Here is a 15836-nt window from a genome sequence, read left to right on the forward strand (position 1 = left end):
TTCGGATCCGGGTGCGCACCGAGGCACTGCTTGTCAAGCCATGCTGTGGCAGCGTCCCGTATAAAATGGAGGAAGATGGGCATGGATGTTAGCCCAGGACCAGTCTTCCTCAGCAAAACGAGGAGGATTGGCGACACATGTTAGCTCAGGGCTAATCTTCCTCACAAAAGATAAATAAATAAAAAATATATAATATCCTTTAAAAGCATAGCTGAGGGCCAGCCCGGTGGCGTAGTGGTTAAGTGTGTGCGCTTTGCTGCAGTGGCCTGGGGTTCGCAGGTTCGGATCCTGGGCGCGCACTGATGCACCACTTGTCAAGCCACGCTGTGGTGGTGTCTTGTATAAAGTAGAGGAAGGTGGGCATGGATGTTAGCTCAGGGCCACTCTTGCTCAGAAAAAAGAGGAGGATTGGCGTTGGATGTTAGCTCAGGGCTAATCTTCCTCACAAAAAATAAAAAAATAAAAAAAATAAGAAAATAAGAAAAAAATAAAAGCATAGCTGAGATTGCAAACATGCAAAAGAAATCCCTAAGGTCCAAAACAAAGAAGTTGCTAGAATGTTAATCTGTCACGGAAACTTTGGTTTCCCTGTGGGGCATTTTACTGATTTCCATCCATCACTTTATGGTTTATTTTTAAATTTCTTCGCAGAGCCCAGCAGATAGGATTTTCTTGGCTTTATATAGGTTGGGAATTGGAATGAAACTCTGTGTAAACCTGGGACCCTCAGAGGCTAACATCTTGAGTAAAAGACAAGACTAGAAAAGAAATCCGCTCACCAGCAGAAAGATTAAGAAACTTGTGTGTCTTGGCCTGGGTTCTGGATTAGGGGAGGAAAGTCCTCCCTGAGAAATTTCTCTGGTTTGTTTATACCACCTGCACGATCTGGGAAAACTTCAAGCTGAGAAATTAACTTAAAGTGATTAGATTAGTATTAGCTGAGGGCAACTGGCAAATCAAATTCTGTTGGGATAAGGCACCTCATCCTAGGCCTCAAAAGTTTACCACATTTATTCCCTGTCAAACGTGAGTTTACAATCTGAAAATACAGTATCCGTGAGGAAATAAGTTACTGTGAACCAACCAACAGAATTAGATCCCTAAGAAGGGCAAGTGAGAGATTTATTGAGTTTAGAACATAAAGTAATTTACCTTAAAATTTTTTTTAATATTTAAAGAAGTAGAAGAGGGGATAAAAAATATCCAATGAAAATACACAGAGTTGAAAAAGAACCAAGTATAACCTCTAGAATTGAAAACTGTAATCATTTGAAATTAAAATGTAATGAAATGTAATGTAATGTAAAATGTAATGAAAGCCTCCACCCTTTAGGTTTTAGACTTTCCCCATAGCCTGCATCTCTTTGAATAGTTGAGTTTCTTTGCTTATGAGGTTATGGCCAATGGGTCACTATTTGTTACTCTGTACTTTTGGTGTTAGAGGCTCTTTGAATACAGAGTAAATAGTCCTCTTTTTTTTTCAGTAACCTGCTTTGTCTTCTAATCCAAATAATATTGAGCCAATATTTCATTAAATCTGTTGAGTTCATGCTTTGTGTTGACACTTGACTTCATTTTTAAACTCTTAATATCCTCCATAAAGGGTTGGTTAATTTTCGATACATCTATTCAAACATACGATTAATTTATCAGAACTCTAATACTGGATGTGTTAGGATGGTATAAGGGAATTACCTGTTTAGTTTGTTTGTTTCTTTGTGGTTAAATTACTTTTTCCTTTTCCCGAATGGAAAAACTATTACTAATTTGATTTTTTTCATACCCTACTTCCCCCCCCCCATTTTAGTTATAAAGGTAATACAAGGAAATGCTTACAGTTGGAAATGCAAATACAGGAAAGTAAGGAGAAAAGTAAAAGTATCCAGAAATTTCTGCTCACTCAGAGAAAAAAAATCTCTTAACTTTCTGGTACATATCTTCCCTCCCTTTTTCTGGATGTCTGTTCCTGCCTCCCCTCCTTCCATCCATCCATCTAACCATTCATGTATCCAGATTGAATTAACACTTTATGTAAATGGGTTAACCTGCTTTTTCAACTCAAATATATATCCTGAACAATTTTCTCTGTCAGTGTAAATCTACACTGTAATCTCTTGGGTAGATTTAATGTTATTTATTTATTTATTTTTCCTGAGGAAGATTAGCCCTGAGCTAACATCTGTTAACAATCTTCCTCTTTTTGTTGAGGAAGATTCGCCCTGAGCTAGCATCTGTTGCCAGTCTTCTATTTTTTGTATGTGAGCCACCACCACAGCATGGCCACTGATAGACAAGTGGTGTAGGTCTGCGCCTGGGAGCCAAACCCGGGCTGCTGAAGTGGAACGCACCAAACTTAACCACTAGGCCATCGGGGCTGGCCCTTAATGTTATTTTTATAAAGAAAAAATGATTAATAAAAAAGTTACTTAACACAGCAGTTTTATACTGGTAACACTACCAATAGTATTCTGATACACTCCCCCACCCTCAGTTTCTGTACTTTTTATAACGATGGAATTTTCACTAATCCTGTAATTGAATGGCATGTCAAAGCAACCATGTCTTATTTACATTACCCATTCATCTTAGCAGATAATTTTGACATAAATGGCCTTACACTACAGACAGTGTAGGTGCATTTGAGTGCACTGCCTCTGAGGCAGTGAGGTTTTCAATCAGGGCTTTTAGAATGGAAGCTTAGAAAAATTGCTAAGGAAGTTAGACTGTAACAGCGTTCTTAACAGCTTATTTACTGTAATACCTTAGAAGGTGATGGTAAAGCCCTTTCCTCTCCATTCTTTCCCCACTATGATTAAGGTAAGTGCTGTGGTTGTATAAATCAATATGTAACATAAGACTTTGGGTTTGGTGTTATTTGGGTTTGTCTGTTTGTTTTTGAGAAACTAATTAAAGAAACTTTGAAATGATTTTATTTATTTATTTATTTTTTAATATTTTTTATTTATTTATTTTATTTTTTCCCCCAAAGCCCCAGTAGATAGTTGTATGTCATAGCTGCACATCCTTCTAGTTGCTGTATATATGGGACGCGGCCTCAGCATGGCTGGAGAAGCGGTGCGTCGGTGCGTGCCCGGGATCCGAACCCGGGCCACCAGCAGCGGAGCGCACACAATTAACCGCTAAGCCACGGGGCCAGCCCTGAAATGATTTTATGTAATAGTTTTATTTCTTCTTAATCTTAAAAATGAAATAAGTCAAATACTTTATATTTCTCTTTTAAGAGAAACAGTTACTTTTTAATTCTTTTGCTTTTTGAATAGGTTAAGCTATGCTCTAATTCTCTTTTCCTTGAATTTTAAGAAAATTAACTTTTTAAAAATAAAAACAGACCATACTCTCTTAGGTATTCAGAGTTTTAATTCCTAATACCCTTGTTTTCTTAGCATACTGCCTTGCTCATAGTGGATACTTAGTAAATATGTTGAATGAATTACAAATGACTTCTGTCATAATGAATAGAAAACGTAATTTAGGTATGCTTGAACTGAATCATCTGCCAGTTTGATGTACCAGTTTCTCTATGTACTAGCTGTGGGGAGCTGTGAGGCAGAGCATACAAAGAGGCAGAAATGCAAGGAAGCAGAAAGCGAGGGTCAGTATCCTAGCAAACCATACTACACAAGAGGGTTCGAGTCTTAAGATAAAGGCACGATTTCTTCTAGGTACAAGGAGAATAAAAAGAGAATAGTCTCTGAACAGATGGATTTGGAATCCAAAGATGTGATACAGGTGGGTGGGGGGAGGAGGGTTTCATCAGTAATGAACTAGTATATGAATGTTCCCTTGGTTTGGTTGTAAGCCTTCATAGAATGACTTACTAAGGTGTGGCAGCTGTGTGCAGTATATCAGATACTTTGGCTTATGACAGTTCAGTCAGAAACTATCCTCTCAAAAATTATTTTGGTTTTTTTCATGGTCTGTAAAAAAGATTTCCAGTAGAATTGTAATCATGAGAATTTCTTAGTCCTTTAGAAACTAATACTTCATAATTTTTTATTAATCATTTTATTTTTTTCAATATAATGCTGTTTATGCTAGGAGTGTAGTCCAAAAAAGGACCAGAAAACTCCTGCATCCTTGGTGGCTTCAGTTGGTGGTCCTTCAACGAGTTCTAGCACATCTGCCGTGGCATCCACCAGTTCTAGCTCTACACCAGCCCAGGAGACGATCTGCCTTGATGACTCACTAGATGAAGACCTTTCTTTCCATCCACCTGCACTGGATCTTGTTTCTGAAGCTTTAGCCGTCATCAACAGTGGGAACAAGGGCCCTCCAGCTGGCTCAAGGATAAGCATGCCAACTGCAAAACCTCGTCCAGGACTGAGAGAAGAAAAATTAGCAAGTATCATGAGTAAGCTGCCACTGGCTACTCCCAAAAAACTAGATTCTACTCAGACTGCACATTCATCAAGTCTTATTGCTGGTCACACAGGGCCAGTACCAAAGAAACCCCAGGATTTAGCTCATACTGGCATCTCTTCAGGCCTTATTGCTGGTTCTTCAATTCAGAACCCTAAAGTTTCCTTAGAACCTTTGCCAGCCAGGCTACTTCAACAAGGACTACAGAGGTCAAGCCAGATTCATGCTTCTTCCTCTTCACAGACCCATGTTTCCTCTTCTTCCCAAGCCCAAGTTGCTGCCTCCTCTCATGCTCTGGGAACATCAGAGGCCCAGGATGCTTCTTCGTTAACACAAGTAACAAAGGTGCACCAGCATTCAGCTGTCCAACAAAACTATGTGTCTCCATTACAAGCAACCATTAGTAAATCACAAACCAACCCAGTGGTGAAATTAAGTAATAATCCCCAACTTTCCTGTTCATCCCCGCTTATTAAGACTTCAGATAAGCCACTTATGTACCGCCTTCCTTTATCTACTCCCTCATCTGGAAATGGTTCTCAAGGGTCCCACCCCCTGGTTTCTAGGACAGTACCTAGCACCACTACCTCCAGTAACTATTTAGCCAAGGCTATGGTGTCACAAATCTCCACGCAGGGTTTCAAATCTCCCTTCTCAATGGCTGCATCCCCAAAACTTGCAGCATCTCCAAAACCTGCCACATCTCCTAAACCCTTGCCCTCACCTAAGCCTTCTGCCTCACCCAAGCCCTCTCTGTCAGCTAAGCCTTCAGTATCAACTAAACTTATTTCTAAATCCAACCCGACTCCCAAGCCTACTGTATCCCCAAGTTCTTCCAGTCCAAGTGCACTAGTAGCCCAGAGTAGCCACTCCAGCAGTAACAACCCAGTCCATAAACAGCCCAGTGGAATAAACATCAGCAGACAGTCTCCCACCTTGAATTTATTGCCCCCTAATCGCACTTCAGGCCTTCCATCTACAAAAAATCTTCAGGCCCCTTCAAAGCTAACAAACTCATCATCCACTGGAACTGTTGGCAAGAATAGCTTGAGTGGAATTGCAATGAATGTACCTGCCAGCAGAGGTAGCAACCTTAACTCAAGTGGAGCTAATAGGACTAGTCTATCTGGGGGCACAGGAAGTGGAACACAGGGTGCTACTAAACCGTTGTCTACTCCACATAGACCATCCTCTGCCTCAGGGTCTTCAGTGGTAACAGCCAGTGTGCAGGTATGTATGTTATATACATTCATGTGATAAAATGTAAGATTGTGTAATCTTTCTTGTGAGTCAATAACCTTATTGTACTGTATAGATTGTTTATAATAGCTTATTAGAGCTTATGACCAAGGAATGTTCCTGATGTTGGCGTCACAGTGATGGGGACACTTGGGGATGAGGCTTTTGTTTGGATGTGGATTTTTTTTTTTTCTCAGTAAGGTATCACATGCTTACTTTCAGAATTTTTGAAAAACACAACTAAAATGCATATTTAAAACTATATCTTATCCAAGTCCAGAACAAAGCAGTAACTTATGAATTTAACATACCTTCACTTATCCCCTCTTCCCTGCACTAGTCCCCTTTCTCCTGCCAACTTTCTTATTTTTTTATTTAGTCAAATTTATACATTCATGTTAATTTTTCTTTTAACTATTTGTCTTTTCAAGTAAAATTTTTATTTTGCGTGAATTTTGCAGTTATTCATATGTAATTCTATATGTCACATTAGTGTCAGTAATCCTTTTATACCACAGTTTCCCCATTCATGAGTTTTTAATTTAAATTTATCTCTCAGTTAGCAGGAGTACCTCACTCAAGGAGTCCTTTCAAGAAGGCTAACATGAAAGCTATTTTACCTTAGCTCTTGCATGCCTGATCATATTTCTGTGCTGTCACACTGGAGTAGGTATGGACTTCTTGGGTCACTAACTCTCTCTCTCCAAATTTTGTAAATACTGCTCCACTGACCCTGGCTTAGTATTTAGGGTTATAGAGAAGTCTAAGGCCATTCTGATTTTTTGTTCCCTTATAAGTAATGTGTTTTCTCTGCCTAAATGCTAGTAAAATTTTCTCTTTTTCCTTGAAATTTAAGTGTTAACCAGATTATGGCTAGGTTTATCTAGTTTCCATGAATTTTGTACCTAGAACATGGTAACATATTTCAATCTCAGACCTGGCTATTTTTTCAGGTCAAGAATATTTTATTCTAAATATTGTGTGTCTGATTGTTATTTCTGATTCATTTGGCTTAGGTTTTTTGAGAACTCTTTATTACTCATATTTCAGCTCTCTGCCTTCCATATCATCATCTCTGTTATTGTTTTCGTCTTTATGCCACTTTTTTGTGTTCTGAGACTTTTAGATTTGTCCTTCACATTATTGATTTGGTTTCTTAAATGTCCTGCCCCACCGCTTCCCCCCAAAAAGTAATACATGTTCACTGTAGGAAAATTCAGAAAAAAGAAAATAAAAATCACCCATCATCCCACTACTGTTTATTTTTTCCTGGTACTTTTTAAAACTCTTTTCAAGAAAGTGTATTTTATATAATATTCTGTTTTGTACCCAGCTTTTTAAAAAATATAACATTTTATGATGTGTTAGTTCTTAGATTCTTAAATATTCTTTGAAAACATGACTTTTATTGATTTATGGACTTTTGTTGTCTAAGCAAATGCTCTAACTTTGTACTGCCTTCTATTTATGTGGATCAGGAACATCTAATGAAAGAATTTTATCCTTGGTGTTTGTAGAGGTTCTCTGCTGTTCAGTACAAGCTAAGTGTTGTTATTCAACATATACTTAAAACCCAAACCATCACTCTGCCATTACTGTAGGGTTAGGAATGAATTTATTCCAAAATTCTAATATAGAGCAAAATTCAATTAACTGATACTTCATTAATTGAAATCTAGGATTAACTGATGTTTTATCTAAATAATTTTACTTTTATCAGAAATAAGAAAATAAGATACAAACTGATTAGGGATTGTATATTAAAATTTAAGTTATAACTAAGATATGGGAGTTAGTCTACATTCTTGTTTATATTATCTTTATTAAAATGTTGACTATTTTTGAAATTAATCTTTAATTTGATCAAAGGAATATGTGAGAAGATTATAACAGAAATGGCAGTTCCTTGCCCCATATTCTCCTTCCTGATGTCAACTACTTTAACTCTCTTAGCTTTGTCTCTGTGTTTTTAAATAATAAGAATGAATGGAAGCCTCTTAATTTATCCATTTTAGTGTTATCTTTTGACTTCTAATTATGATAAATAAGGCTTTTAGCTCTTTTATACCTTTCCCAATCTGCTGAAAGAATAAAATCACAACTTTTGGTTAAATCCATGGCTATGTAAATATTGTCTGTGTTGAGCTAGATATCATAAACTGTTGTTTCATTTGCTTTTTTATAAAGTTTTGGCTGTTTTCCTGGAATTAAAAATCGCTTTTGTTTTTTCACTTGCTTCCTTTTCTTTGAATTTGAGGTTAAATCTCTCTCCATTCTTTGTCATCTCCAGAATCTATCAGGTTTTTTTTTCCTGAAGCCTTTTTGTATTTGATCATTTGTCTCAAAAGAACCCAAATACTTGGAATACCAATTGTTTACCAATTAGTTTGTCAGCAAGGAACCTACATGGCAAAATTTGGGTTTCTAAAAAGTAACTACTCCCTCCTTATTTTCTTCCTCTCTGAAATGACTTTATAATTTGCAGACCTTAGTGTTCCTTTCTTCATATCTGATCCTTTTTGTTCTGTCTTATGAGTTTGACTGAAGAAAAGGTTCAATAATTGAATAAGGTTGTTTCTAACTTTTGGTCAACCTAAGGTTCTTTTTTTTTTTTTTTTTTTAACATAGCATCTCATTGAAGTCTTATCAGCTACCTTGTAGCCTCTAGATCTTGTCTCTAGTACTCCAACCCTAAAAACAGATTTCCTATCTATGTCTGCAAAACATTCAACTCCTGTCTGGAAGACATCTTCAGCTGTCTACTCATTTGCAGAGTGAAAATGACAGGTCCTGAGTTTAACAGAAGTTAAAATCTTTCTGGGTTCAGATTATTACCTCTACCTGCTTTCTGTTTAATAACTTTCCACTCAAAGCTTTCCTCTTCTTTCTTGCCCTTCAACTTATTGATTTTTTATGAATCCTGTCTTTGCCACTTTATCATTCCCAAATAATTCGTTCATTAAGCAAATGTTTAAGAGTTTAATATGTGCCAGGCACTCTTCTAGGTGCTGGGGAAATAGGGTGAAAACCATACTCAAGATCTCTCCTCTCATGGTGCGTATATTCTAGGTAGGAAGATAAGCAAAACACAAATTTTAAAAAATACGTTAGTGGTATGAAAAAATAAAATAATATGATAAAGTGTGGTAGCTGCTAACATAGATAAGAGAGTTGGGGAAGGCCTCTTTGAGGATGCAGCATTTGAACTGAGAACTGAATGAGCAGGAGCCCAGCCATTTGGAGATAAGAGGGAACAAACAGTCCAGGCAAGAGAGATGGTAGGTGTGAAGACACTGAGATAGGAAAGAGCCTGATGTGTAGGACTGCACAGCTAGACTGTAAGGAGAGATGGGGAGGGGTGAGGTTGGAGACCACCAGAGCCATGTGATGGAGGACCTTGTGGGCCACAATAAGGACTTGGAATTTTATTCTTTGTGCAGTGGGAAGCTATTGGAGGGTCTTCAGCAGGGGAGTGGTATGGTCTGATTTATATTTCAAAAGATCGCTGTGGTTGTTGTGGAGAATGGGGGAGCAGATGCACTCACCAAAATAAAACATGGTTAAAAAAAAATGTAATGCCCACCACAGGAAGAGCAAGGTTTCCCGTCATATTTCCCCCTGGGAATGAAATGTGGAGGTCATGGAAAGTATTTCTGATAATTGGGCATTATCCTGGATTATTTGCCTACTTCGTGTTGACAACTTATGTATGCTTCTGGATGATATCAGCAGTGTGATACCCCACTTTTGAAAAGTCTCCATCTTCTAGGAGAGAGAAATTTATAAATGCCCATGTAACATTTAGATAAACTGATGCTCATTTTAGCTTTATAAACAAATAGAAGTGTATATGGAAGTTTGAAAGTACAAAATGTTAGAAAGTTGTGGCATGGTACCGTGTTTTATTGCTAATACTCAGTTACTTAATTTTGGAAGTTGCCCAAATTTACATTTTGCATCTATTTTAATGCTTCCTTATTAGCAGTATTTAATGTTCCTCACTAGGGAGTTCCACTTGGGGCACATAGCCGTGGAGTGTGTGCCACATGTTACCCTGAGACTACAATAGAATTGTGATTAAAAAGAAGAAAGAACTCATGTTAATTCTTAAATTGATGCGGGATTCTTTCTATCCGGATCACTTCAAAGCATTATTATTTCTAACTTAGTAATTTTTTCCTAAATGCACCCATTTTGTATATCATGGTTGGCACAGTAGAGGGAAGGACTGGAAGATCCAAGTGGTCAAGGGCAAGCATAAATAGATGAAGATTTGTACTTCAGTGTTGGAGAAAGTTGTGGTAAAAAAAAAAAAAAAAAGAATAGGTATATTAACTATGAGCTCATCTTGTCATTCATTTTATGATGCCTAAAAGCTAAGGTTTCAAGCCTGCTTAGCGGGAAAAATTGAGACTATTGATGAGAGCAGTTAACATATGAAGGGGGGATGATTGCAGGGGATTATAAATTCAATTGTGGACATGCCAGGTTGGTGAGTGTTAGATATCCAAGTCTTTCCTGAACTTTTAGATATACAGGATTGAAATTGAGAAGAGAGGTCAGAACTGTGCGTATAAATTTGAGAGATAACAAATAAAGGAGATAAGGGAAGGGGAGGCTTTTGGAGCCATAGTGGAAACACCAGAATAGAAGGCTTCTTGAGGATTTTCTTCATTTTTTGTTCAGCAGTGGCATGGACCAGTAAGTGTATGAATACATGTAGTGTGGCATATGTGTTTGGGAAGGTCACCTACATTTTTCTCAGACTTTCACTAATAAATGATCAGCACTTTATTAATTAATAATGCTTACTGGTAGAAATAATCAATACACAAAATAAACCTAACAATAGCGCACATTTATTATTGATTAAAAAAATATTCAAAGAATTCAGTTTTCTTGACCAGATTTAGAACTGTAAAATTTTTGGCCAGCAAAATTTAGAGTTGGTAAAATAAGGCTACAAAAGAAGACTCACAGTTGCAGAAACTATAATAGATAATATCTGATACTGAGAAAATTTTATTGTAATCTTTGTGGAGAGGTACACATAGGAAAAGAAGTCAAAGTGGGAAAAAAATTATTGCTATATAGAAAATTGTTCAAAGAGTTAAATTAGCTCAAGGAAGTATATTTAAGTAGTTTCTTCATGAGAACTCATCAGTGTTAGCATATTTCTCATTTAAATGTTTTTATTCATAAATATGGCATCAAAGCCCAAGTAAGGGAATGTCAAAACACTTTCTCATTTACATTTTACTTTAAGGAGTCTAAATTCGGTAAAGCAGTGGAAATGGAAACCAGCTTTCAGGGGTTAGGGAGAGACTAGATAATGTGGAAATGCAGGCTGTCATTCAGTACGGTGGATAATAAAAGGAATACAAATAAGTCGGGCTGTTGCTAGGGGTGGAGGAAGAGCCAGGAATAACAGCATGGTTGTAAAAAGAGATAAGAGATCCCTGTATACGAGAAGGCAGAGGAAACATGGAAAAGGTACAGTACTAGATATTTGTACCAGAAAGTTCTGCATAGGTGGGATTCATGGCATAGGTCAAGTGGTTAGCTTTTAGAGAAAGACCGGTAAGGCTAATGATGAGGAAGAACATCCAGGATGGCCTCATCTCTTTAAGGTGTTAGGATGAGACTAAAGGACATCAGTTAGGGGGTTCTGAGAGAGTAGTAGTCTGGAACAGCAACTGCAGGAATTGTGCCAGGAAAGATTCTAAGACAAATAGTAAAATTACCAAGCATTTTCAGAGAATACATTGAAATTGTATGAAATTAATTACTAGTGGTTCAGATCTAGGGGCTAGGAGCAGAAGTAGAAATCTAATGTTAGAAATGAGTGGATTGAGAGAGTGAATGGGTGTTAATGTAGGCATTAAAATAAGTTGAGTCTAAACTGGTGATGAAGAGCTAAGTATAGAATTATTTCCAAAACCAATATTGGTAGCTCTTTGAAACTTATTTTTCACCTCAGTCTTTATTTCGCTCACAAAGTTTTTGTTATAACAGATAATAAGACACAGTCTTGCGCCCATGAGGATATTAAATAAAATAAATCAATTCAGGTTAAAGATTTGATTTCTTATGTATTTTGACCCCTGGTTTCTGCAGTCCACAGCAGGAGCGTCATTATTGGCTAATGCCTCACCTCTGACTCTCATGACATCACCTTTGTCTGTAACAAATCAAAATGTGACTCCTTTTGGGATGCTGGGTGGCCTTGTTCCAGTGACCATGCCCTTCCAGTTTCCCTTGGAGCTACTTGGCTTTGGAACGGACACAGCTGGAGTGACAACCACCTCGGGATCTACCTCAGCCGCTTTCCACCATAGCCTAGCTCAGAGTAAGTGGGGCTCTTTCATTTTCTTGGCTACCTAGTTTGACAGAGCAGGAAACTTCACGAATTTATACTAATTGAGAGTGTCCAGTTGGAGTTAGTGAAGATTATAGAATATTTTTTTTAAGAGATGCAGTTTATTTCATCTATACATAATAAGTCAAATTACTGGATTCTGAGATTTTATTTACAATTTTTAAATGAGCTATCTATATGACATTTCAGTCTTATTGAAATTTATAATAAGACGTATAATAAGACGAAGTCAAATTTGCTGGGTTATTTGCATACACATATACATTTATATATGTAAATTTTTTTAACGCATATACTGCAGTTTAAGAAAGGCCTTTGAAGTCAGGGGCTGTTCTTGCATTAGGTAAATTAAACTATTTTCATTTTTGATCTAAGAGGGCTCACATCTTAGATTTAAGAAGATCACTGACAAGTCTGTTTTTCTCTCAGATTTGCTAAAGGGTTTACAGCCAGGAGCTCAGCATGCAGCAACGCTTTCCCACTCACCTCTGCCTGCACATTTACAGCAAACATTTAATGGTAAGAAAGGCACCTATTTCTTCGTCTCCTTATTATTTATATAGATATGTAGATTGGATTGTACATCTTTTCCAAAAACAATGTGAATGGAATGATAAAGGTTGGAAAAAATTTTCGTATGACTGTATATTCATTAGCAACAAACTCTTTTTAAGAGAAAGGAAATAGGTAAATGAGATCTTTTGCTACATGTGAAAAGAGCTTTTTTGAAGGTGTTTGTTATATTGAAATGATGACAAAGAAGAGGATTCATAAGACAGTATATAAAAGTCATATCCAGTAATTATAATAGTTTACGTTTATTGAAAGCTTATAGTGCCAAATAGTCTTGTGACTACTTGCATGTATTAGCTAATGTAATCCTTACCACAAGCCTGTCAATGCGATAATGATCCCCATTTTACAGATCAGGAAACTGAATCAGAGGTAAACAGCTTGCCTAAGATAATAAGTGTTTGATCTGAGGTACACAACCAGGAAGTCTAAGTCCATAGCCTGTGTTCTTTTTTTTTTTTGCTGAGCAAGATTCACCCTGAGCTAACATCCGTTACCATGAGGAAGATTCACCCTGAGCTAACATCCATTGCCAATCTTCCTCTTTTTTTTGCTTGAGGAAGATTCACCCTGAGCTAACATCTGTGTCAGTCTTCCTCTACTTTATATGTGAGACACCACCACAGCATGGCTGATGAGTGAAGTAGGTCCACGCCTAGGACCCGAACCTGTGAACCTGAGCTGCTGAAGCAGAGCACGTGGAACTTCATCCACTCCGGGCCCCATAGCCTGTGTTCTTAACTTTCTGCCTTGTAGCAGTGATCTAAACTGTGTACTTTATATTGCAGCCCAATTAGATCACTCTGAAATCTGAAATTAGATAGTGGACCCTGGACATAACCCGTTGACCTCCAGATTCTTGCTCTCACCAGCAGCTGACCTCAGTATACTGCTGATGCTATTCTGAAGGCCATTTTCAGGATCTTTTGAGCAGAAATAACTGTTCAGTTGCCCTCTTAACTTTGGAAGTTGACTGAGGCCTCACTATTCTTTTTGGTCACTGCATTTAAAATTATCTTTGAACAAGTTTACAGTTCACCACAATGTGAAAATGAGAGCTAGGTAGCAATCAGGAGGTAACAGGTGTAATTAATCCTCTAAAAGACCTAACTGGTAAGCTGTTCCAGACTCAGCCCTTGAGAGAGTGAATATAAAACCACAGTTGTGCAGATGGGGGAACACAAAGTAGGCACACACATCAGCAATCCTGATCTTCCTGAACTCCTGGATTAGGTTTAAATGCCTAAGGAAAATTGTCCTGTGACTAAAGCAGTTCCACCCTGGGTGTTGATGCCTGCTTGGTATGATGAGTCCACCTTAGGGCTGTGTGCTCATGGGGCAGAGTGGTATGAACCTGCAAGAAGCAGACAAACAGGATTCTGGTGGCTCAACATGACCCCAGTATTCCAGCTTTTATATAAAGTATCTTGTTGTCTGGGCAGCACCACTCTTCCAGAGGGAGAAAGGAAATAAGACTGTCAGTATTTTCCAAGTAATAGAAATGAAAAAGTTTACAATTTTTCATTTTAAAAACTTTTTAAAGTATAAGACATGGAATTTGAGAATCAGGCTTGAATTTTTTAATTCCAGGATTGCCTCTCTGAGCAAGTTTCTTTCTTTTTTGTGAGGAAGATCAACCCTGAGCTAACATCCATGCCAATCCTCCTCTTTTTGCTGAGGAAGACTGGCCGTGGGCTAACATGTGTGCCCATCTTCCTCCACTTTACATGGGACGCCGCCACAGCATGGCCTGACAAGCGGTGCATCGGTGCGCGCCCGGGATCCGAACCCCGGGCTGCCAGCAGTGGAGCGCGCGCACTTAACCGCTACGCCACGGGGCCGGCCCCTGAGCAAAGTTTCTTAACTTGTTTGACCATCACTTCTCTTGCTTGTAACCTGGGGACAACAAGATATTTTTAATAGGCTTCTTATGAAAATTTAATAAAAATTATTTAAAGCTTCTAACATGGTACCTGCTCCATAGTACGAGCTCAATTAATGTTAATTCTCTGACCTTATCTAGTCTAAAGACGAAGGTCAGTAAACTTTTTCTATAAAGGCCCAAATCATAAATATTATAGGCTTTGTAGGCCATACAGTCTCTATCATAAGTACTCAACTCTGCCACTGTAGTGTGAAAACAGCCATTGATAATATGTAACATGAGTGTGGCTGGGTTCCAATAAAACTGTGCTTATAAAAAGAGGTGGCAGGGCCGGCCCCATGGCTTAGCGGTTAAGTGCACGCACTCTGCTGCTGGCGGCCCGGGATCGGATCCCGGGCGCTCACCAACACACCGCTTCTCCGGCCATGCTGAGGCCGTGTCCCACATACAGCAACTGGAAGGATGTGCAGCTATGACATACAACTGTGTACTGGGGCTTTGGGGGAAAATAAATAAATAAATAAAATCTTTAAACAGCCAAAAAAAAAAAAAAAAGAGGTGGCAGACCAAATTTAGCCCTTGGGCCATAGTTTTCCAAACCCTGGTCTAAAGAATCTCACAGTCCAGTTAATGTGAGTATTTTATTTTGCTAATTAACCAAACTTCTTTGAGCAAAATACCACCTTGCCATTTTATGAATTTAATTATACCCCAAGTCAAATTACTTCTCTCTACAAACGCAAGTATGTAATATCTCATTATAAATGAAAAAGCCAATTCCTTAGATACTGTCACCAAAGTTATTTTAATAGTATTCTGTTTATACAGCTTTTGAAATAATCTTGTTTCATTGATGTATCTTTTTCTTCAATAGAGGTAGTTTTTTTGTTTTGTTTATGTTTTACAGAGTAATTTAGATATCACATGAGTAAACCTAGCAATGTGATTTTTGTGGTCTTCTCTAGCCTTAAGATTATTATTGTAGTACAGTGATTGGGTCCTTTTCACATGTGTATTTCTACCATTCATGCCTCCCCCTGTCTTTTTATCTCTGGCTTGGTAGGGGCTTCGTTTTCCTTGCTAAGGCAGTAACCTGTCGAGAGACTTGCTCTATATTTTATTGGCTCTCAAGGTTACTGGCCCCTGCTCTTGCCCAGTTTAAATAGAGTGATCAACATTTTCCCAGTAAAAGTTAAACAGCCTTTTGTAAAACTAGAAACCATTGTTCCCAGTATCAGATTTTCCTATCACTTACAACTTTTGCCAGGTTAGGACCACAACAAAGACTCAGCTGGATTTTTCACTACCAGTGTGCCCCATTCATTTACATAGATAATTGAAATTTAATTATCAAATGCCATGTCACGGCAAGAAATTTAA

General features: G+C 37.9%; 1 protein-coding gene across 2 annotated transcripts in view; it reads left to right on the forward strand.

Moving 5' to 3' along the window:
* Positions 1–15836, forward strand: part of UBN2 (ubinuclein 2) — a 74629-nt gene that overhangs the window by 48145 nt on the left and 10648 nt on the right. For both annotated transcript variants that reach the window (XM_014787709.2, XM_014787708.2), the window contains exons 14-16: positions 4060–5610; positions 11737–11968; positions 12428–12517. In XM_014787709.2, coding sequence (XP_014643195.1) covers positions 4060–5610; positions 11737–11968; positions 12428–12517 — 1873 coding nt within the window. The remainder of the gene's footprint in view (positions 1–4059; positions 5611–11736; positions 11969–12427; positions 12518–15836) is intronic.

Source organism: Ceratotherium simum, chromosome 1, assembly GCF_057802395.1.
Source record: "Ceratotherium simum simum isolate JZ-2026a chromosome 1, ASM5780239v1, whole genome shotgun sequence".
In the NCBI taxonomy this organism is placed as follows: Eukaryota; Metazoa; Chordata; class Mammalia; order Perissodactyla; family Rhinocerotidae; genus Ceratotherium; species Ceratotherium simum.